Source organism: Myodes glareolus, chromosome 18 (genome assembly GCF_982192425.1).
Source record: "Myodes glareolus chromosome 18, mMyoGla1.1, whole genome shotgun sequence".
Classification (NCBI taxonomy): Eukaryota; Metazoa; Chordata; class Mammalia; order Rodentia; family Cricetidae; genus Myodes; species Myodes glareolus.
The window spans coordinates 44,861,250-44,885,924 of NC_142043.1; the positions used below are offsets into that span (position 1 = coordinate 44,861,250).

Genomic DNA, 24,675 nt, shown 5'->3' on the forward strand with positions numbered 1-24,675 from the left:
TTCACTATTAGAAGAGGACAAGGAAGGTTATGACTTATGTAATGAATTATGGAATAGCATCGCTGTGGAAAAATATTTATTCCACGGTCAGGTACATGAAATAAACCTGCCTGAAGTTGTAGTATAAACTCATAACTCATAAAAGTACTGAAACTTTTCAGCTGATAAGTTGATGCCATCATTTTAGTCTAAGTAGTCGGAAATGTCTTTAAAAAGAAAGTCATCTGTAGTTCAGGATTACTTTGAACTTGCTTTGTAACTGAGGCTGCACCTGAACTCTTCTTGATCTCACTACCTCCACCAGGATTGCAGGCATGTGCCCACTATGCATAGTTGCAAATGCTTTTTAAGGTATTCTACACTTGTTTTGCTTTTTTAAACTATTAGGGTTATTAAAGATCTTTCAAAAACGAGGCAGATTGGTGTGTTAAACTAAGTTTTCCAAGACTGGCATTAATAACAGATGTTTCCAACCTGTGCAATTACCATTTTGGGTGCTGGGCCTGGAACCCAAGTCCTGTGTAAGAGCAGACAGTGCTCTTAATGGCTGCGCTATCCAGCGCCAACAAAGAAGTTTAAAAGACGCTTGACGTATTTTATAAGATACTTAATATATTTCAGAACAATGTGACTTGTTATAATGGTGACCACATTGATAGCTATTTCTTTTCCAACTGGCTATATTTTTCTGTGCTCATTAAAATCTGGCAAAAGAAAACAACAGTTTAGATGGTATTTTATAGCAAAAAGTGATCTTCAAGCAGTTTTTTTTTTTAATAGTAAGCTGCTTGCTGTTTACTTGCTGAAATATCAGCTTTTGCAGCAGTAAAAGAGATTAAAGAATTTAGGGGTGCTGGTCCACATGAGCACTTACTAGAATTTCTCAGTGTAAATGTGTGCCGGAGAGTAATTGAAACTGAACAAGTACGAGCTTGTATGATGAGGATGAATCCCGGACTCTGTGCGTTGTAGGGCTTCGGAAAGGTTTTTGTTTTAAATCAAACTACATGTTTACAGGGAGTTTTTCTGACTTCATGAGGTAGGTCTATGTAGCTGAGGCAGCTGTCCCGATTGATTATGACCGTGTAGCCCAGGCTGGCCTCCACCTTCCATGCCTATCCCAAATTTATGGAAACAGGCAAAGGAATTGAAAAGGTAATATGGCTGCAGTTCATGTGCCTAGCGTTCAGACATGTCCTGATTTTTCTTTTGATGAAGAGAGTGTGCTTAGGCAAGTTCTACGCACAGTAAACATTTTACCCTGTGTCCCACGTGGTCCCAGACCCCGGGGAACACGGTGGCAAGCAGGTGTGCTGAAGATACTTGCCCTCCTGAGGGTCGGGTCTGCGCTCGCGCTGGAAGACTTCATTTGCTGAGCGGAGCGGGGCTGGGGGTCGGGGGGTCGTGAGTGTGGAGACTTGGAACCGAAGGACTAGAATCTGGAAGGGACAAAGGAACTGGCTTGCAGTGCGTCCTCCTCGCACCCCTCTTCCCACTGGCTTCCAGCGTCCCCGGGGGCGGGGCCGGGCGTCGTGACGTACTGCCCGCCCCGACGCGCCTCTGAGCGCGGTTCCCCGGGCGACCGTAGTCAGCGACCCACCATGGAGCGCAGGGTGGTCAAGCCACCCGGGCAGGACATGGTAGTGGAGCGTCTCAAAAGCCGCTACGGCCTGGCGGGGAACTGCACCGTGGAGGTGAGGGGAGTGGAGGCCGCGGTGAGCTCCGCGGGGCGGTCAGGCGGGCGGCTACGGGAGGGCCCCGGTCGCCTTCCTCTGAGCGGCTCGCGGGAGAGCGTCCTCCCTCGGGGAAACGCCGCGATGCACGGGGCGTGGCCTCGGTCCTGCTGGCCGGGTCCCGAGTGCAGCCGGCCTAGAAGTTCTTTCGGGAAAGCTCATTGCAAACAGAAGTTGTGGCAGTATGCATTCGTGTAGCCTCCCTTGAATGCGCCGTTCACCAGGGGAGTCTTGCTACTTTTGCTGCTTGTCCCTCCACTCTGGCAATTTGTAGTATTATGTGAGAGGTTGGCTAGATCCCATCTCCGATGAAAGCTGGAAGAACTGAAGCGGGAAACCATTTGCAGCCCTGCAGTTTCCGCGAGGCTTATTTTTATTATCACACCTCCTTTGATAACAGAGGTGGGTGTTTACAGTTCAGCTGAGAAGCCCGCTTCACAGCCTAGCAGATTCAAGGTTTTAGGAAGCTCAACAATGTTGTCTTCAGAAAAACATCTGAGGTGTGGGAACATCATTCACCCTGTTCTCCAGAAGTTGAGGAAGGTCGCAGGCATTCCCGAGGACCTTTCCACGTTTGCTGTTTTTCCAAAATCCCTTCTTGAGAAATAATCAGTATATCTCAGTGTTTCCCACGTCCGTGTCACAAATTCATTCTGTCCTCACATAACATTAAATCAGTTGCAACACATACTTTGGTTTTCCTGTGAAGCACGTTCTCAAAATCTTAAAGCCTCATTGCTATTTTCCAGGAAATTTAGTATTGCTACAATAATACAGGATAACCTATAGTTCATACTCAGATTTCACTAAGTACCTCAATTATGACCTTTTGTAGAAAGTTTTTCTGGGTGCAGATACCACCTGGGTCTGAACATGACATTTGGTTGTCTCTGTTGCCCTTGATCTACAATAGATGCCCACACTTAGTTTCTTACATCATTAATGCTTTGACAAGGTCGAAGACTGTTGTGTATAGAATGTCTCCCAGTTTGAGTTTGTCTGATGGATCCTGGTTTGATTTCATTCTGGTTTTGTATTTTTTGGCAGGACTATGACATGAATGGTGTGTGGGCCACTCTGATGAATCAACAGGTATATGATGTTTGCTTGTCTAATTAGTGATGCTAATGTTGCTTAGGTTGGGCCCCTAGGCTTTTCCATGCTAACCTCTGTAATTAACATGTAATTGATAGAAAAATATCTTAAGGGAATATTTCTTAGTGTTTAAGTGCATTTTCTTTTTCCCTCTAGCATGAGTTTTCCAAGTTTGATCAGACTAAATATAAAAGAAGAATTCTAACCTCTACAGGTAAGCCAATAGAATATTTTGTTTGAGTCTTTTAACACATTTGAGAGATTTTTATAATGTTTAGATGTAGGGTTAGTGTTGCTTATTTTTTATTTAAAAAATTTCAATTTGGCAATCTTCTAATAATACTTGTGAATTTAGGGACGAATGTGTGAGATACCTTTAAAAATCAAATTTAATGAGGGTTTTTGGTGTGTGTTTAATTTATAATATGTGCACTTTCCTTTTCTTACTGCCGAGGTGCTGAGAATCAAAAGCAGACTCTTGATCAATGCTGAGCGAGTGCTTGATCACTAATCAATGTCCCCAGCAGATATGTTTGCTTCCGACAATGTTAGAAATTGAGCATTGGGCATTGGGTGAGGAACACTAGTTGCTCTTTTTAGGCAGGAAAGGTTACTAGGATAGAAACTAAAGGGAAAATTTATAAAATGAATGGAATTAGAAAACAATTATCCTGGGAGTTGTAATTTTTTTTGATAAGCTAAAACTTTTTTTACAGTAATAAATATTAACCCTTAATCTATTAATATTAACCATTTGTTAATTCTTCAGTGCTATATTTATTAGTTAAACATAATAGTAAACTTTGGTAATTACAGCATCAATAGTGTCTTTAATTTCATCCATGTGTGGGAGCTAGGTCTGAGGACTAACTAGTGGACTGGAGAGCTATATTGATCTGATTTATGTAAGTCTGCCGGCCTAGATCTGATTTCCAAAGTATGTTATATAATGGTAGGTGGCAGACTGCTCCCTAGGATAAAACCTGTTTGGTAGTAAGTTAAAACAAACAAACAAACAAACAAACCACTCTCAGTGAAAAACCCTTTTGGCTTGGATTCCAGTACAGGCACTTTCAGAAAAGTGCGTGTGACGTGAGAGGAAGAACGGTTAATGTTTCTGGAATATCAAAGTTCGGTCTGCAGACAGAATGAGATCATTAATAAAAAAATAGCAGTTCAAGTTGACTGCTGAAGTAATAATCAAAAAGGACTGACAACATACCCAGAACCTTAGGAATGTATTAGAAGAAAGGGATTATTTCCACTTGCTAACAGAGAGCCAGTGCGGAGAGACTGGAAGGCTTTTTTTTTTTAATTAATTAATTAATTTATTTACTTATTATGTATACAATATTCTGTTTGCGTGTATGCCTTCAGGCCAGAAGAGGGCACCAGACCTCATTACAGATGGTTGTGAGCCACCATGTGGTTGCCGGGAATTGAACTCAGGACCTTTGGAAGAGCAAGCAATGCTCTTAACCACTGAGCCATCTCTCCAGCCCCCGACTGGAAGGCTTTTTAAAAAAGATTGACTTGGACTAGAAATGAGAAGGTTATGTGGTAGTCTCTTGTGCTGCTTCTTTGTCGTCTTGAGTTCACGGCAGACTTTCGGGAGACTGGAAGGGACACTAGCAGCTTTCAGCTTCTCCTGCCAGAGTCTGTGTAGCTTTTACTTTGTGGTCTATAATTTATAAGTAGCATTTGAAAACCTTTTTTTTTTTTCCTCTTGAGAATCTTCTTGTAACAGAATTGTTGTCTCTCTTCTACACTCTGGGATGTTTCTGTGTTATGTGAGGAAAGCTAGGATGCCACACCCCCAAACATGCCTCTCTGATAGAAACACTATAAGAGTCAGGAAAGCTCCATGAGGGTGGAGGAGATGTGGCCTTGTTGGAGGAAGTGTGTCACTAGGAAGTGGACTTTGAGATCTCAGAAGCCCAAGCCAGAAATAGTGGCTTGTTGTCTCTTCCCGCTGCCTGTGGATCCAGGTGTAGAACTCTGAGCTACCTCTCCAGCACGCATGTCTACCTGCATACTCATGACCTGCTATGAAGATAGAGGACTAAACCTCTGAAACTGCAAGCCAGTTTAAAGTTATAAAGAAAGTGTTTTTTCTTTATAAGCGTTGCTATGGTCATGGTGTCTCTTCACAGCAATAGAAACCCTAACTAACTAAGACAGTAATTTATTTTGTTTTTATCTGAAGCGTTTTCCTTTTCACTGGATTTAGACATAGGCTTACCGTTGTTAAAAAACCAAATGCTTGAGGACCATATTAGGAGGTAAGAAGGCTGCATTCTGATTTCCAGGTAACACACCTGGTTTCCATCAGCTCTCTGCTCTTTGGGGTCTTAACTTGTGCAGACTTAAAGACACCTGTTCTTACTTTACAGAACCACCACCTGGATCAAGGAAGGATGGAAAAGCATTGTATAGTCAGTAAGGCACAATATCAGTAGAGTCATTGCCTGGGACAAATAAGAACGTATGTAAAAGTATTGTGTAGTCAGGCACGATATCAATATGAAATCTAGTGTGTATTCTCTAAACTCATTAGAGAGACAGATAAATCAGTGATTTTGGAGTCTTACTGTTATGAGGTCAGACATTAGTATCTGATGTCACTGTGTAATTTTTTTTTTTTTTTAATTGACAGACGATCTGGATACCTACTGCTCTGGAGATAAAGTTGGTTCCTCAGTAAGATGTTACTCTGATGAAAGGAAGCATCCCACAACACCTTTTTGCAGTTCCTTCAAACACTTAAATGTGAACTGGTAAGGAATTCAGAATTGATACTGTTACTGTCCTCTTAGCAACTCAAGAAAGGTGGTAGAAAAGAGATGTGTGTGTGTATGTGTGTGTGTGTGTTTTCTTGGATGGAAGTAAAAGCAGTCTTCATCCTGATGAGTAGTTGAAGAGCCTAATTTAATATTTTATGTGTATGTGGCCCATGCACAACTTGTGAGCCTAACTCCCCAAGGAGGCCAGGAGAGGGTATCTCACCTCCTGAAATGAGTTACAGACAGTTGTGAATCACTATGTGGTCCAGGAACCGAGTCCAGATCCTCTGGAAGAGCAGCCACTTCTCCTGGCCACTAAGCCATTGCTCCATCCCTATTTAATCTTTATTACATTTATTCATTTATTGAGTGTCTGAGTGGGGGATGGTGTGCTCATGTGTCGAGGACAGAACACAGTTTATAGGAGTTAGTTCTGTCCTTCTACTGTTTGGGTCTCGGGGATAAACTCAGGTTGTCAGCGTTGGCAGCAAGTGCCTTTGTTCACTGAGCCATCCCTCCTGCTCTGAGTTATTAAGTAATTAAAAATTTTTTAAAAGACTTACTCATTTTATTTTATGTGTATGACTGTTTTGCCTGCACGTAAATATGTGTACTGTACGCATATCTGGTTCCCCAGGAGGTCAACAGATGTTGTGAGCCCCCATACAGATCTGGGAGCTGAACCCAGGTCCTCTGCAAGAGCAACAAGTGCTCAAGTGTTCTTAACTGTTGTGCCGTCTCTTCAGCCTCTCTTTAATTTTATTTATTTATTTATTTATTTATTTATTTATTTATTTATTTAGAGACAGGGTTTCTCTGTAGCTTTGGAGCCTGTCCTGGAACTAGCTCTTGTAAACCAGGCTAGCCTTGAACTCACAGATCCACTTGCCTCTGCCTCCTGAGTGCTGGATTAAAGGTGTGCACTGCCACCACCCAACTGCATTAAATTTTTTAAAAGATGTCTTTATTTTACTCTATGCATGTGACTGTTTTGCGTGCATGAGTGTTTGTGTACTATGTGTGTGCTTGTTGGATCCCCTGGAGCTAGGGTTATGGAACCATGTGGGTACTGGAAATTAAACGTCTTCTGCAAGAGCAACAAGTGCTCTTAACTGCATAGCCAGTAGTTCTCAACGTGTGGGTCATGACCATTGTGAGGGGGTCACAGGGGTCACCTAAGCCCATCAGAAAGCACAGATATTTACAATATGATTCATAACATTAGCAAAATTACAATTATGAAGTAGCAATTAAAATAATTTTATAGTTCAGAGTTGCCACAACGTAAGGAACTATATTAAAGTGTTGCAGAGTTAGGAAGTTTGAGAACCACTGAACTGTTTAGTTCTGTATCTCTGCAAAACATGTGTGCATTGTCTGAGATTATCAGAAGAGGGCATCGTATCCCCTGATACTGGAGTTACAAATGGCTGTGAGCTGCCATGTCAGTGCAGGGAGTGAAGCCGAATCCTCTGCAAGAGCAGTCAGTGCTCTTAAGCAGTGAGCCATGTCTACAATCCCTACTTGTTGTGTGTGTGTGTGTGTGACAGGGTCTCACTGTGTGGCTCTGGCTATCCAGGAACTGGCGCTGTAGACTATAGAGATCCTCCTGCTCCTTTAGTTTGCTAGGGCTAAACCATCATGCCCACCTTTTTGATTTGTTTTATGTGTGCGAGTATTTTTCCTGCATTTTATGTATGTGTACCACACGTGTGCCTGGTGCCCATAGAGGTCAGAAGGTGTTAGGTTTCCTGGAACTGGATTTATGGGTGATTGTGAGCCACACCATGTGGGTGCTGGAAACTGAACTTTGGTTCTCTGCAAGAGTAATGAGTGCTCTGAGCAGCCGAGCCATCTCTCTAGTCCCAGACCATTCTATTTTTTAATTGACTTATCAAGTATTAGCTTCCCTTATGTTTTTTTTTTCATGCATCTTTAGTTCTGGTTGACCCTGCTCCTTTCCCTGTTCCTCTGCTCCTACTCCCCACTTAAACCTCTCTACCTTCTCCCACTGCTGCTGTTTTTATAAATCTAGGCATAATTCCAAATTACAATCTGAAGGTTTTAACTTCTGAAGAGTTTGATACCATTGACCTTTTTTATTTTCCAGTCCTCAATCATAATCTAGTCCAGAAGTAGATAAAGGTCACAAATAGCTATTTAGTACTTGAAAAGGGGCTTCTCTGGAAAGAGATAGGCTATGAATACAAAATATACCCAGAAATTTCAAAGATGTAGGATGGTCAAAATAATGTAAAATCCTTTTGTTAGTTATTTTGGCTCCTGGTTTCTAGGATTGTGGTGATGCAGTCATGGTAGAAGGTGTAGCAGAGCAGAGCTGAACATTTGGTAAGATGGGATAGTTAGTGGGTAACCTGTTAATGAAATTGGCGCAGTTCTAAATCAGTCACCCAGGGGTTCTGGGTACCAACACTGGGGCCTGGAGGGGTGCTTTATACACCTAAACAACCTTTGTGTCCTATGTTCATTCTTCGGTGGGATGACATTTTATATGTACCCTGATAACTGAAAATAACGTGAAAGTCTCGCCTCTTCTTAATGTGTTTTAATGTACTATCAGAAAAGTGATCAAATGTGTTTGCAACTTACATTATGTTCCTTGGGAGCCATCCTGCCCCGAGGTAACCTCAGAACATGAGGTTCTGATTCTGGTTTCTACATTAACTGTCAATCCTCTTAGCGAAACTAGATAACAATGCCTGGGGTATCTGCATTGCTGGGTTTCAGAAGAGTTTGGCAGCCGCAGAGCATTCTACAGCTTTTAAATTGTTTTAAAGTAGGTCTGTTTAATGTGCAGAGAAGACTGGAAGACAGTTGCAGTGGGCTCCAGAACTTTTGACCTAGTCTGTGCGTTTTACATGCATCTTTGTTACATTTAACAATGATTTCTCCATTTCCTCGTGTGTGTGAACTCTCCTGTCAGTTGTGGCGAACTCCGGGTCTCTGATGTGTGTGTTGTTAAAGCCTAGGTGACGAGCCGGATTCCTTTCATAATTTAAAGAAGTGGGAAACAGAAAAAGAATCATTTGAAGATGATCACAGAGATGGCGCCTCCGAAATAACAAAGCAGTCCTTCAAAGAAATAGAAAAAGGTAAGGGAGATGCTCGTAAGTGGGAATTTGTCACATAGAGTCGGTCATGCTTACCTCATAGCAGTCATGTGTTCTGAAATTTTATAAACCGTAAGATGCTTGCTGTGCTTAGTATTAAAGGAGAAGAGAAATAAACATACCATTTTCTGGTTGTGTTCTTCCATTTTCAAAACCTATCTAAATAAGTTCATGATTAACTGAGCCTTTATGATATCTTTAGTTCCTTTTCATGTTTCCTTGTGGAAAGGACTTCCGAGGATTCTAGCAGCCCTGATGCTTTGAGAAAGTTCTGTAGATCGCCACGGCTGGCTTCCCTGCTACTCAGGAGCAGTGTTTCTCTGTCTACCCGAATGTCTCCCACAGTTTCTTCAGGATCAAGGGCAGTGGACACCAACAGTGGCATCTGTTCCCTTTTGGCTGCAGGCTTGGGAGTGCACTGTGGCTCTGTTGAAGCACCGGGCACGTGGTTCCCACATTCCTTTCATCTTCCTTGCCCTCCTTCATCCCCTTTGTTACACTGGTCTCAGCGTTTGAAGAGGTTGTAGCTTCATTAAGCCTGGACTTATGTTTCCCATTAGGTGGCCAATTTTCTTACTGAAAATGTAAGAGAAATTTATATTTAAAAGTTGAATGTACTTGAAAGTTGACAACAAATATAAGGAATGCCCAGGCTAGGGATTGGTTAGTTTGATACCTAGATGTTTTTTTTTCACACATTTGCTTATCTCAGTAATGAAACTTTTGTTTTGCTTTTTAATTCATTTCATTGCTTTGTTTTTCAGTTATGTTCTTACCCTGAAGCTCAGGCTGATCTTGAACTTGTGATGCCTTTGCCTTGGTCAGTGTCTATCCCAGGCATGGGTATTATGCCACCTGCCTGGAAAACAATTAGTTTTTGTTGTTGTTGTTTTGAGATAGGGTCTCTCTGTGTACTCCTGGCTGTGTAGACTAGGCTGGCCTCAAACTTAACGAAGTTACTGCCTCTAGCTCCTGAGTATAAATTAGTATTTTTATTTTGTCTGTTTCATGCTCTGTCCAAGATGAGGAAGTATAATGAAAGACTTTTAAAACTTGTCCTAAGGCCACTGAGTTCCATTTATTATGTGTTAGTTTTATTGGCATATATTCTATTTCACAGGAATACTTTCCTACAGCTATGGAATGTCCTTAGAGCTTATTCTCCCCACATTCACCCCTCTCACTTCCTGTTAGTCCCCTTTGCCTCTGGAAGGCTATGCTCCTACCTTCATATATGCATATATGACTTTATATGTTTATTTGGTTTGTTTACTTTGAGAGAAGGCATCTTTATGTAGCCCTGGCTGTCCTGAAATGTTTGTAGACCAGGCTGGCCTTGAACTCACAGAGATTTGCTTGCCTCTACCTCCCAAGTGTTGGGATTAAGAAGCCTGCCACCTTGCCTGGCTTTTGTGTCTTTTTTTTTAAGGCGAGAGAGAGAGAGAGTGTGTGTGTGTGTGTGTGTGTGTGTGTGTGTGTGTGCGCACATGTGCACATGTGCACGTGTAAACGTGTGTGCAGGTGCCACCAGAAGCCAGAAGAGTGTGTCAGCGTTGAAGTTAAAAGTGGTTGTGAGCAGGGTACTACGTGGGTGAGGGGAACCAAATTCTGGCTCTCTGAAAATGCACCAAGAACCCTCAACCGTTCAGCCATTCTTTCAGCCCCGAGTTTATGCATATATGTAAAACCTATTATTGTAAACAGGGGAAAACATACCATATTTGTCTTTGAGACTGACTCAATTCACTTAGTATAATATCCACCATTTTTCTACAAATGAAATAATTTTGTTTTTTTATAGCTGAATAAGATTTTGTGTGTGTGCGTACACGCACGTGAGAGTGTGTACACCTTGTGTGGTGTATCACGTTTTCTTTATTTTTTATTGAATGATAATTAGGTTGGTTATATCAGTGTGGTACATTGACTTAGAGTACTTTACCAGAAGTGATATGACTATCATATGGTAGATATATTTTCAGCCTTTTGAGAGGCATAAGCTGATATCCTTAGAGGGTGAACTAGTTTGTATTTTTCACAAACAGTATATATAAGGGTTTAATTTTTCCTTTTTAAAAATTTCTGTGTGAGAATGTTTTATATCTATGTATGTATATATGTATGTATGCATGTGCACCGTGTGTGTGCTTGGTGCCTGTGGAGGTCAGAAGAGGGCATTGGATCCCCTGAACCTGGAGTCATGGATGGTTGTGGTTTATAACCATCCAAACCTGGATCCTCTGAAAGAGCAACAAGTGCTTTTAGCTGAGCTATCTCTCCAACCCTAAGGGTTTATTTTTTGCAAGAAAACATTTTATACTCTATTAGCAGAAAGAACATTCTGGTATCTATAGTGTTAGTAGGGATAGGAAGCAGTAAAACTTACCCATCTGTTGAGACTGTTTAATCACTTTGGAAAACAATTTTTCATCATTAGTAAAGTTGAACTGCAGACAGATCCTAAAAGCCATTAGTTGTATATATGCCACAGAGAAATGACTGAACAGCTGGCAGAGCCAGGCGCATGGCTGTTAAAAGACTGTAGAACCAGAGCGCCTCAGATGCCTGTCTGGGGGAATGTTGCCATGTAGTTATAAAATAGGATAAGGTAGTAAAGACGTGTAAGCCCACCGTTCTGAAGGCAGCATGGATAGATTTCAGGGAACATGTAAGTACTTAAAGGAAGAAATTATAAAAATTTGTTAACTACAAGCATATAAAGTCTAAAATAGGCGAATCAGGGTCTTTGAGAATGTAGGTAGAGGAAATTGAAAAGTAAAGGCGATGGTTGGCATGATACCTGAGTTGGCTAATTTGGTTTCGGACACAGAAGGAAACGTGATTAGGAGTTTGCGAGGTGGCACTCCTTGTCTTGGCCTGGGCTACTTAGTGCGTGAGTGTTTTCATCCGCATTACAGGTAAGTCCGAAACAATCTCAGGTTCACCAGGAATATCGCACAAAGTACAAATCCAAATCTGATATTTTATCATTTTGCCATATCATTCTTTCCAGACTTTTAAACAATTCTGTAAGCTTTACTTAAAGCAGCTATCTCAGACGATTTCTCTGAGAAAATTTGAAACTTTTGCAGATGCCCTGCCGACTAACATAACCTCATCAAGAATTCCGACTGAACGTTGCAGCGATTCCGTTGACTCTCCTCCGAAACATGTCATTTATCCAAAATCCAAAGTGTCAAAGAAGCAGAGTTTACTTCCGCATCAAATAAATCAAATATATGATGAATTATTTCATATCCATATGAAGCTTCAGGTAAAAACCAGATGCTGAATTGGGAATTCAGAGTTGTTTGTGTTCTAAGACTATTTGCAAAACCTCAGTATAAGGATTTGATTTGAGTTATACATACACAGGTCACGGCAGGTCAGAAGGGACAGGCTTAATTTATAGGACTGTTGGATGGGAAACGTAGTGACTGAGAGAAAATTTAAAGCAGCGGTAGTTTACCGGGAGGTGTGTCTTTAGATTTTACGTTGTCTTGTGTTTGTTTTCAGCCCAGCCCACCCTTAAGATAGAAAACAAAAAGTGCTGATATAAAATGTGTAATTTGAAGACATTATAAATTCATTGCTATAAGTACTTAAGTGTAAGAAGTCTCTTGTCAAAATTCAACTCTAAACATAGGCAATCATGTTATCTATGGGGCTTCTATCTAAAGGGTGTGTGGGGGTGGGTGTGTTTACTCTTTCAGGGGCATTCCAACCAACTCCCAAATAAATACACACACACACACACACACACACACACACACAGAGAGAGAGAGAGAGAGAGAGAGAGAGAGAGAGAGAGAGAGAGAGAGAGACTTATATATACTTACTAATAAACAACTGTCCTTAGTTTGACTTGTTTCTTGTCCATTTTTCTTAAATTATCCCTACTACCTCTGTCTTCTACTCTTAATCCATGGCTGGCTGATGTCCTCCTCGTCCTTGCTTCTCCTCCTATTTATCCTCTCTGCCTGCCAGCCCTGCCTATCCTTTCTCCTGCCTTGCTATTGGCTGTTCAGCTCTTTATTAGACCACCGTGTGTTTTACATAAAGAATCACAGCTTCACAGAGTTAAATGTAATGCAGCATAAACAAAAGCAATGTATGTTTACTTCATTAAGCAAATGTTCCACAGCATAAACAAATGTAGCACACCTTAAAATAATATTCCACACGGGGGCTGGAGAGATGGCTCAGTGGTTAAGAGCATTGCCTGCTCTTCCAAAGGACCTGAGTTCAATTCCCAGCAACCACATGGTGGCTCACAACCATCTATAATGAGATCTGGTGCCCTCTTCTGGCCTTCAGGCATACACACAGACAGAATTGTGTATACATAATAAATAAATAAATATTTAAAAAAAATAATATTCCACAGCCTATGTGTGTGTTTATCCTGTGTCTTGAAGGAGAAGGAAGCAGGGGTTTATCTAGAGTAGTTTGGGTGACTCTTGAGAGAAAGCAATCATACATAACCATGAAATAGTTAAAACATTTTATCTAGCTAAGTGACTTTAAATAACTATCGCATCTTGTCAAATAATTGAAACTGTGATTACCATGACATTTAAGAATAAGATTCTGCTGAGCAGTAGTGAAGCAAGCCTTTAATCTCTGCTCTCGGGAGGCAGAGGCAGATGGATTTTTGTGAGTTCAAGGCTACCTTGGTCTACAGAGTGGGTTCTAGCACAGACAGCTACACAGATAAGCCTCATTTCAAGAAAAGAGAAAAGAATAAACTTTTTTTTTTTAGCCTAATCACCCAAAAAGTTTTGGGAAAGACTAAGTCTGGCCCTGACCGGAGGTAGAATTTAGGAAGGAGAGCAGTGAGAATGGCATTGTAGCACAAAGGCTGGGTGTAGTGGTACATACCTTGGGTTCAGCCCCTGGGAGGCAGAGCCAGGTGGATCTCTGTGAGTTCAGGACCAGCCTGGTCTACAGAGTGATGTTCAGGCCAGTCAGGACTAGAGTGGGACCCACCTCAAAAAGAAAGTACAAAGGCAGTTCTCTCTCTCTCTCTCTGTTTTGTTTTTTTGAGACAGGGTTTCTCTGTGTTACAGTCCTAACTGTCCTGGAACTAGCTCTAGCTCTGTAGACCAGGCTGGTCTTGAACTCACAAAGATCTGCCTGCCTCTGCCTCCCAAGTGCTGGAATTAAAGGCATGTGCCACCACTGCCCACAAAGGCAGTTCTTATGAGGAGGGGTTGCTAGGTTGTCTATCAGCAGTCTCTGTAGTGAATAAAGTAGTGAAAACTCACTCAGGCTGTCTCGCAGGTCTTTAATTGATAGAATGAGATTTAAAAAACGGTGTTTTGGTGTCCGGGCAGTAGTTGCACAGACTTTTAATTACAGAACCCGGGAGGCAGAGGCAGAGGCAGGTGAATCTCTGTGAATTTGAGGCCAGCCTAATCTACAAAGCGAATTCCAGGACAGCCAGGGCTATTACTCAGAGAAACCCTGTATCAAGAAACAAAAACTAAATGGTGTTTAGGGAAGTAGGGTAAAAGAAAAGTAAACTAGCAGAGATGTACCAGCAGACAATAAAAGCCAGCAAAATGAAGCAAGTGTGGTTAATGTGGTTTCATTAACCTTCAGTTCTATCTGATTTTAAAATTTATTCTGCAGTGTTAGAATTGTCATCAAGCATAGAGATTTTTGTTACATTATGGGATTTCATTAATTCAACAATTATTGTAGTGCCTACTAATACACATTCCTATGTTTAGTGCTGTGTATCTATACAAGTGAATAAAATATATAGGGCCCTGCTACATGTAGCTTATTAGAAGAAATAATGAGTACCCATATTAATACACACACACACACACACACACACACACATACATACATGAGCTCTCACTAGCTAGACCAGACTGACTTTGAACTCACTATGTAGTTTAGGCCACCCTTCAATTCTCCATCCTCCTGCCTTAGCTAGTGTGCTAGAGAACAGGGGCACAAACTTGGACCACCAAGCCAGGCTAATTTTATAACTTTAAATGGAAGAATAACAGAATATCATGGATATTTGATTAAGGGAGAATGGGAAGTTGGGTAAGATTTCTCTGACAGTTAAGTTAAATCCTGAAGAATAAGTATTTTACACTAATTAGTGAGAGGAGTTAATTCTAGATTAATGCATTTCTTATACGAAAAGCTCTTGATTCAAGAAAAATATTAACATCTGGTGATTTTTTATAGCAGGACAGCTACATACGTTGTTCTGTGCTTATATGAATTGACTGGAGGGGAGTCTCAGCATTCAGGAGTCTAGATAGTACTCCCCGGAAGGTCGCTAGATGAGAGAGACAGCGGTGGCATGGAGCAGCCGGCTGTGGCTGAGGAACAGCTGGAGAGGAGGTGGTGCGGAGGTGAATGGTTGGGCTTGGTGTGCAGATCTGGAGGAAGCATAGAGGAAGTGAGGGCCTAACTCAGCTCTCCCCTGTCTGATCTGCAGCGTGAAGGAAAGTGGATTTCAGGAGAGCAAGGTTTGGCTGGGTGGGTTTGAGTTGCTGTAGCGTTAAACACGACAGAGACAGTCACATCATTGATCTTGGGTAAGCGCCATGTTTGGAAGTCATCTATTTACTCAGTCAGAATTCTGTCTCTATAACAAAGCATAGAAACAATCAACTTAGGAAATCAAAACTGTGTCCATGTGGTGGTGTACACCTGGAGGCCTAGCTCCGTGGAAGATTGAGGATCACTTGGGCACCTGAATTTGAGACCAGCCTGGGTGCCGCCTGTTGGGAGAGCTGATTTCAATTTAAAACAATCACAAACGGCTTGCTTTGCTCTGTAGCTTTAGAGATTCTGATCTGTGATCGGCCTAGGTTGTTTTCTACTGCTGTGACAAACAGTGTGACCGAAACAAGGCAGGGAGGAAAGGGTTCATTTGGCTTACCCATCTCCTTATGTTGTCTTATTGCTATTGCTAGAACTTTAAGCACTATATTGAAGAGGTATGGAGAGAGTGGACAGCCTTGTCGTGTTCCTGATTTTAGTGGAAAGGTTTTGGTTTTTTGAGACAGGGTTTTTCTTCATAGCCATGGCTGTCCTGGAGCTTACTTGAACTCAGAGATTTGCCTGTCTCTGCCTCCCCATTGGTGGGATTACAGGCCTGTGCCACCACTGCCAGTTTCTTCAGCCTGATTTCTGATACAACCCAGGATCAGCTGCCCAAGGGTTGATCAACCTTATTGGATAACAACCCTTATTGGGCTGGGTCCTCCAACATCAATCATTAGTCAAGAAAATGACTCAGACTTGCCTGAAGGTCAATCTGATCGAGATTTTTTTCTGAATTGAGATTCTCTCTTTCCAGAGGACTCTTAATTTATATCAAATTGACAAAAAACTAACCAGCGCAGTGACCATTGGGTCTGAACTAGAAAACTGCGTTTTAAATTCATAACTCATTAATTTTTTTTAAAATTATTTTTTTAAATTCCATTTTACTTTCCAACCACAGTTCTCTCTCCCACCCCTTCTGCCCCCTCGCTTCTCCCCCAGCCCACCTGCCATCCACTCCTCCAGTGGGTAAGGGCTTCCATTGATGGGTAGTCAACAAAGTCTAACACATTAATTTGGGGCAGAACCAAGCCTCTTTGTCCCGCATTAAGACTGAGCATGATATCCACCATAGGGAATGGGCTCCAACAAGCTAGTTCATGCACCAGGGATAGATCCTGGACCTACTGCCAGGGCCCCTCAGATAGTTCAAGCTTATCCACTGTCTCCCACATGTAGAGGACCTAGTTCAGTCCCATGGAGACTCCACAGCTGTCAGTCTAGAGTTCATGAGTATCCACGAGCTTGTTCCTGAGGTTTCTGTAGATTTCTCCATCATGATCTTGACCTCCCTTTCTCATGTATTCCCTCCTCCCTCTCTTCGACTGGATTCCCAAAGCTCAGCCTGGTGCTTGGTTGTGGATCTCTGCATCTGGCTCCATCAGTTTCTGGATGAAGACTCTATGATGATAGCTGGGGTAGTCACCAATCTGATTACAGGGGAAGGCCAGTTAAGGCTCCCTCTCCACTACTGCTAGGAGTCTTAGCTGGGGCCATCCTGGGAATTTCCCTGGCATCAGGTTTCTCCCTAACCCCATAATGGCTCCCTCTATCAAGATCTCTCATTTGTTGCTCTCCCACTCCATCCCTCCCCACCTCATTCCCCTTCCCCTCCCCTTTACTGTTCTCCCTCAACCCCCCCCCCCCACTCAGGAGATCTCTTATACTCATGAAGTTGCATGCCATCTCAACCAATTTTAGAATATTTCTTCATTCTCCAGAGACAGCCACTGATCTATTTTCTGTCTCCTTAGATTTGTACATTCTGGGTATTCTACACATGCTGTCCTAATGGTGTATAGTAACTTGTGTCTGGGTCCTTTCACTTAGTGTGTTTTTAAAGCTTATTACTGTTGAATCATAGATCAGTCCATGCTTCTTCTTGCTAAATATTGCTGTTATATACTGTAGACGGAGTGGCGGGCCGCCCGGCTCCCAGCTAGTTCACACCCGAAATAATTACACGAAAACTGTATTCACATAAACACTGCCTGGCCCATTAGCTGTAGCATCTTATTGGCTAACTCTCTCATATTGATTCAACCCATTTCTAATAATCTGTGTCTCACCATGAGCTTGTTGCTCTGACCTGGCTCCTGGCTCCATGGAGGCGGGTCTCTGCCTCTGCCTGACTCTGCTTCTTTCTCCCAACACTCTGTTCTGTCTACTCTGCCTACCTATGTTCTGACCTATCAGGCCAAGCAGTTTCTTTATTAATTAACCAATGAAAGCAACACATAGACAGATGACCCTCCTATATCAATATACCACATTTTCTTTTGTTATTCATTAATTGCTGGACACTGGGCTGTGTCCTAGTTTCATTTCTGTAGCTGTGATAAAATACTCCGGCAGAAATGAGCAGAGGGGAGCGAATGATTTGTTGGCTTGCCACCCCAGGATGCAGTCCATAATAGCAGGAAGTCAAGGCGGCAGGAACTAAAAAAACAACTAGTCATGTCATATCCACAGTTGAGAGCAAACAGACATGCGTTACCCATCTAGCTTTCCATACTGTCTTATATAGCTCAGGACTCCCGCCAAGGGAATGGTACCATCCACAATGGGCTGGGCAAGACAGTCCCCCATAGGCATGCTCACAGGCCAATCTGATCTAGGTAATATTATATAAAGACACCCTTCCAGGTAATTATAGGTGGTATCAAGTCAGCAGTTCAAACTAACTAGTTGTAGGTTGTTTACATTTTAGACTATTGCGATGATGTTGCTGTGAGCCTTTGTGTTTAAGTTTTGTATGAATATATGCTTTTCTTTCTGTTGGAATGCTGGAGTCAGGTGGTCACTATGTTTAACATATTTTAAGGAACTGCCAGACTGTTCCAGAGTGACCACATTATTTTACATTGGCAAAAAACCATTTGATTCAAACAGTGTCAGTGGATTAAAGCAGAATTTGTGAACTAATTAAGAAAAACTATTTAAATTGTGTGTTTTGGTAGTGTGAAACCGCATCACAGCAGAAGTTTGCTGAAGAACTTCAAAACCGAGAACGGTTCTTAGCAGAACGAGAACAGCTGCTCTTCAGACATGAAACTGCCTTGAGCAAAGTTAAAGGTGTTGAAGAAGAGGTTCTGACAAGATATCAAATTCTAAAGGAGGTAATTATGCAACATTTGATTATAGAGTAATTCTCTTTCTTAGCTTCGTTAATTATTATAGTTTTGTCGTGTTTACTTATTTCACCTCCTTCCTCCTCTTTGCACCTAGTCATGCACACCTCATTTTCTTTCTTTTTATTGAAAATATTTTTCATACAGTATATTCTGATCATAGTTTTCTCTTCTTCATCTCCTTCCAGATCCTCCCTACCTCCTTTACCCATCCAAATCCAAGTCTTTATTTTTTCTTTATTTTTATTTATTTATTTTTTGTCTCTCTCTCTCTCTCTTTAGGAAACAAACAGGCAAATAAAAATTTTAAAAAAAAAGAAAAAGAAAATAGAAAACAAAGAAAAAGCATAAGAAAAACAAATACAGGAAGGCACATACAAAGACACATATAATCCATAAAAACACAAACCCTGAAACCATAAGCAAAAGACCAGTAAGGTAAAAACTTCCCAAACAAACAAAGCATTATGAGACCCAAAAAAAAAAAAAGTCTCTAAAAACATCACTGAGTTCATTGTGTTGGCATCTACTGCTGTTTGTGGGACCTGTCCCTTAAGTGTTGTTTGTATATCCAGTGAGACTGAACCAGTTTTTCTGTTGTGGCTGGTTGACAGTTGAAGATAGCTTCGGGGTTAAGGATTGGGGCTCGGGTCCGCTCACCCTCTCGGTGTTAGAATCTAATCTGGTTTGGACCTGTACATGCTCCCACAGACGGTAAGTTCATATGCGTGTCAGTCTTGTGTCTGGAAGGCACCATTCCTTGGTATCTTCTACCCCCACTGCTCTTACAGTCTTTGCCTCCACTTCCTCATAGGTCCTGAGCCGTGAGGGGAGAGGTTTGATAAAGACAGCCTATTTAGGACTGAGTGTTCCAGGGTCTCTCAGTCTCTGCACATTGTCCAGATGTGGCTCTCATTAGTTCCCATCTGCAGGAGCAAGCTTCTCTAATGATGGCTGAGCATGTAAGGGTATAGCAGAATGTCATTAGGAGTCATTTTATTGCTACATTTCTTTAGCAGAGCAATAATAGTATTTGGTTTTCCTTTAAGTCCATGACCCATCCCAGGTTCTTGACTACCTTAGTAGTGTCAGGCATGAGTTCTGTCTTCTTTTTTTTATTAAATTTTTTTTTCATTTATTTTACATCCAGATCACAATTTCCACTCCCTCCTAATCTCCTGTGACTTTCCCCCGCCTCCTCTCTAAAACCCTCCCCCATACACTTCATCTCTGTTCAGAAAGGGGCAGGCCTCCTATGGGCCTCAGTAAAACATGGCACATCAAGTTGAGGCAGGAGGAAACTACCTAGGTTCCCGAACACCAGCTTAAGGGGTCATCCTTATGGATTCCTGGGAGTTTCCTTGATATCAGGTTTCTCCCTAACTCTAAAATCACCCCCCATCAAGACATCATTTTCATTACTCTTCCCTCTCGGCCTCACCCCAACCCACCCAACCTGATCCCTCATGTTCCCATTCCCCACATCACCTGCCCCTACCCTCAATTTACCTATGAGATCTCTTCCATTTCTCCTTCCCAGGGAAATTCATGTATTTGTCTTTGGGCTCTCCTTGTTACGTAACCGTTTTGGGGTTGTAGATTGTAGCCTGGTTAACCTTTGTTTTACTCCTAATATCCACTTACTAGTGACTACATACCATGTTTGTTTTTCTTGGTCTGGGTTACCTCACTCAGAATGATTTTTTTTTTCTGTTTCCATTCATTTGCCTGCAGATTTCATGTTGTCATTGTTTTTTACAGCTGAGTAATACTGCATTGTGTAAATGTACCACATTTTCTTTATCCATTCTTCAGTTGAGGGACATCTAGGTTGTTTCCAGGTTCTAGCTATTGCAAATAATGCTGCTATGAGCAAGTGTCCTTGTGGTATAATTGAGCATCCTTTGTGTGTATGCCCAGGATTGGTATAGCTCGGTCTTGAGGTATATTGAGTCCCAGTTTTTTAAGAAACTGCCATATTGTTTTCCAAAGTGACTGTACATGTTTGTATGCCCACTGGCAGTTGAAGAGTGTTCCCCTTACTCCACATCCACTCCATTAGTGTTTTTGATCTTAGCCATTCTGACAGATATAAGATGGTATCTCAGAGTTGTTTTGATTTGCATTTCCTTGATGGCTAAGTACACGGATATACAGTTAAGTATATCTCAACCATTTGAGAATCTGTTGGAAATTCTCTGTTTAGATTTGTACATTATTTTTGAATTGAATTATTTGGAATTTTGATGTCTAGTTTCTTGAGTTCTTTGCATATTTTGGAGATCAGCCCTCTGTCTGGTGTGGGGTTGGTGAAGACCTTTTCCCATCCTGTAGGCTACTGTTTTGTCTTGTTGACCATGTCCTTTGCCTTACAGAAGCTTTTCAGTTTCAGGAGGTCCCATTTATTAATTGTCAATCTCTGTGTCTGTGCTAGTGGTGTTATATTCAGGAAGTAGTCTCCTGTACCAATACATTCAAGAGTTCCATCTCTTGGGGGAGGACTTAAATCCATTCAGATAGTGGTTAGTTACACCCACAACTTTTGTGCCATTATTGTGCCAGTGTATCATGCAGACAGGCTACCATTGTGGATTAAAGGGTTGGTAATTTGATTGGTATTTACCTCTGTCCTCTGGTAGCATGCAAAGTGCTTTCTAGTACCATGAATACCAGTCAGTAAGGGTGAAGCTCTAGTTAGACACGAGCATGACTTCTGTGTATTCGGTGAAATTTGTAGTTGTCTTTAGCAGTAGAGCCTTACTATCTGTTTGTAAAGAGCAATCAATAGCCTTGGCAATATCCTGAGTTGTTTTGGGCTTCCATAGGGTCCCTTCAGCCAAGAACTTATTAGATGTAACCCATTTCTGGCACTGGAGGTTTCACTTGGTGGTGAGAGATGTCTACTTGGGCTTTGTTTCCCCCATTGTTTTGTGATCTCATTTATATAGGTGTATATTTTAAGAAGCTTTTATTGTAGTAGGTTTCTGTATGACCCCTCAAATGGCCCTTAGGGTTAGCTGTCCCTCTCTGAATTCCTTCCCTTACCCTTCCCTCACCCTCTCCATTTTTTCTTCCATTCCAGTCTCCTCCTTCATCCCTGTCTCCCCATAACTATACATTCTATTTCCTCTTCCTTGGGAGTTCCTTCTCTTCCCCCTAATTCCTTAACCTTTGTGGTTATACAGATTATAACATGCCCATTGAAGGCTTAAAAGTTAACATCCACGTGTAAGAGAATACATACCGTATTTATCTTTTTGGTTGCCTCACTCAGTCAGAATGATTTTTCTAACTATCTATTTACCTGTGAGCTTCATGATTTCATTTTTTTTAACAGCTGAAAAATACTAATAACTATGTAAATGTACATTTTCATTATCTATTCATCTGTTAATGGCCATTTATGCTGTTATGAATAGAGCAGCAATGAACATGGTTGAGCTAGCATCTTAGAGCACTTTGGGTATATGCCATTCTTAGAGTTACTTTTGCTATGATGAAACATCATGACCAAAGCAACTTGAGAAGGAAAGGGTTTATTTGACTTATATTTCCACATCAGAGTTCATTATCAAAGGAAGTCATGACAAGAACTCAGTCAGGGCAGGAACCTGTAGGGAGGAGTGGATAGAGAGACCGTGGAGGAGTGCTCCTTACTGACTTGCTCTCCGTGATTTCTCAGCCTGTTTTTCTTATGAACCCAGAACCACTACCCTCAATAGGCTTGGCCCTCCCCCATCAGTCACTAATTAAGAAAATGCCCTACAGGTTTTCTTACAGCCTGGTCTTAGAGAGGCATTTTCTTAGGTGAGGCATCCTCCTTTCTGATGACTCTAGATTGTGTCAAATTGAACTAAAACTAGTCAGCACAATGCCCAAGAATGGTGTGGTGGTTTGAAGAAAATGGCCCCCAAAGGGAGTGGCACTGTTAGGAGGTGCAGTTTTATTGGAGTGGGTGTGGCCTTGTTGGAGGAAGTGTGTCATTGTGGAGGCGGACTTTGAGATCTCATGTATAGTCAAACTTATGGGTCTTCAATTTGATTACATTAATCAGTGTGTTTGTTTTTATGCCAGTACTATGCTATTTATTATTATTATTATGATAGCTCTGTAGTATTACTTGAAGTCAGGTGATGATACCTTCAGCAGTTTTCTTATTCAGGATTGTTTTAGCTATGTGTAGCACGAATTCTAATTGTTCTTAATAATAAAAACTTGGAGTCAGATATTAAGGGGTAAAAGCTGAAGGATCAGAGAAGCAGAGTGGCAGCCACTAGAGTTCTTACCTCTACCAATGCTCAGACTAAAGGGGCGCTTCTGTTCTCAGACTGCCTCTTCATCCTGCATCCTCAGACTGACTGCTTCCTCAGACTGCAATGAGCTCCTGTTTCCTCCCGCCTTCTGTTCCTCTCTCCACCCAGCCATATCACCCCTGTGTCGACCTCCCTAGTTCTGGGATTAAAGGCATGGGGTCCCAAGTGCGGGATCACCTTTGTATGAGATCTGTTTCTCTTTTATATTGAATCAGTTTTATATAGCCCAGGGTATCTTTGAACTAACAGAGATCTGTCAGCCTCTGTTTTCCGAGTTCTGGGATTAAAGGTGTATGCTACCACTGCCTGGCCTCTAGTGGTTTAGCTCTGCACGCTGATTTTCAGGCAAGATTTATTTGTTAAAACACAAACAAATATCACCACAGCTATGGTGGGTATTTGTGTTTCCATATGAAGATGCTTTTTTTGAAAATTTCTGTGAAGAATTGGAATTTTGATGAGGATTGCATTTAATCTGTAGATTGCTTTTGGTAGGATGGCCATTTTTATAATATTAAACCTACTAATCCATGAACATTGGAGCTCTTTCCATCCTCTGATATCTTCTTCAATGTCTTAAAATATTTATTATACAAACCTTTTACTTTCTTGGTTAGAGTTAGGCATATATATCTATATATCTATATCTACATGTAGATACATGTATATAGATATCTAGATACATACATACTCATACTACACACACACACACACACACACACACACACACTACCTTTCACCTATGTTTAAATACATTGATTAGAGTTTTTATGACAGAAGAATTTTTTTAGTTAACTTATATTCAGTAGCATTTGGTTTATTTTTTAATGATTTTTGTGGGGATTTAACTCAGGGTCTTGGGCATGGTGGGCCTTAAGATGCTATTTAGATCAGTTTTCTCCCTCTTTTAGCAACACAGCATAGAAGTCGAACATTTAACAGACGTTCTTAAGGAAAAGAATAAAGAGAACAAGAGAATGAGGTCCTCGTTTGATGCCCTGAGAGAGCTGAATGATAACCTAAGAAAACAGGTAAGACCTACTTCATATGTATTAGATGCTAAGATTTAAGAATTATGTTTAAGAAATTTAAGTCAGTCTTACATCATTTCAGCTATAATTTTATTAAATTTGTTAGCTTTATTATAAGTTTCGTGTAAACATAAATAAAATATTTAAATCCTTGCTTCTTTTTCATCTATTTTGACAAAGAGCTGATATATTTGGCAGTTTAAAAAATGAAAGTAAAAGAACTTTACTAGATTGACAGCAAGCACAGGGACTGGAGAAATGTCTTAGTGGTTATAAGCCCTGACTACTCTTCCAGAGGACTGGGTTCAGCTCCTAGCACCCACAGGGAGGTTCACAACTGTCTGTAGCTCTAGTTTTAGGGAATCCTATGCCCTCTTGATCCCTACAGGCACTGCCTGCCTGTGGTGCACAGACATCATACAGATAGAATACCCATTGTCTTAGGTTTTTATTGCTGTGAAGAGACACCATTGCCACAGTAACTCTTGTAAATGAATATAGTTAATTGGAGGTGGCTTACAGTTCAGAGGTTTATTCCATTATTGTCATGGCGGGAAGTATGTGGCATGCAGGCATACACGGTACTGGAGAGGTAGCTGAGAGTTCTACATATTGATTAACAGGCAGCAGGAAGAGAATGAGCCAATGGGTAGGTGTAGGCGGAGACTGCTCGTTGGTCTCCCAGCCACCCAGACCCGAATAAGCACACAGAAACTGTATTAATTGCAACAGTTTGGCCAATGACTCAGGCATGTTTCTAGTTAGCTCTTACATCTTGAATTAACCCGTTTCTATTAATCTATATATGGGCATGAGACTGTGGCTTACTGGTAAGGATCCAGGGTCTGTCTCCTTCAGCAGCTACACGGTGTCTCTTTT

At 41.4% G+C, this 24,675-nt stretch overlaps 1 protein-coding gene across 3 annotated transcripts in view; it reads left to right on the forward strand.

Moving 5' to 3' along the window:
• The first annotated feature begins 1,556 nt into the window (after positions 1–1,556).
• Positions 1,557–24,675, forward strand: part of Ccdc138 (coiled-coil domain containing 138) — an 83,887-nt gene continuing 60,768 nt past the window's right edge. Inside the window, exons 1-8 of one of the 3 annotated variants that reach the window (XM_048451760.3) lie at positions 1,557–1,694; positions 2,781–2,825; positions 2,985–3,042; positions 5,485–5,605; positions 8,597–8,724; positions 11,835–12,016; positions 18,282–18,440; positions 23,677–23,796. In XM_048451760.3, coding sequence (XP_048307717.3) covers positions 1,602–1,694; positions 2,781–2,825; positions 2,985–3,042; positions 5,485–5,605; positions 8,597–8,724; positions 11,835–12,016; positions 18,282–18,440; positions 23,677–23,796 — 906 coding nt within the window. In that variant the 5' untranslated portion in view covers positions 1,557–1,601. Of the gene's footprint in view, positions 1,716–2,780; positions 2,826–2,984; positions 3,043–5,484; positions 5,606–8,596; positions 8,725–11,834; positions 12,017–18,281; positions 18,441–23,676; positions 23,797–24,675 lie in introns of all 3 variants that reach the window. The other 2 variants (XM_087898128.1, XM_048451759.3) reach the window with 2 other exon arrangements.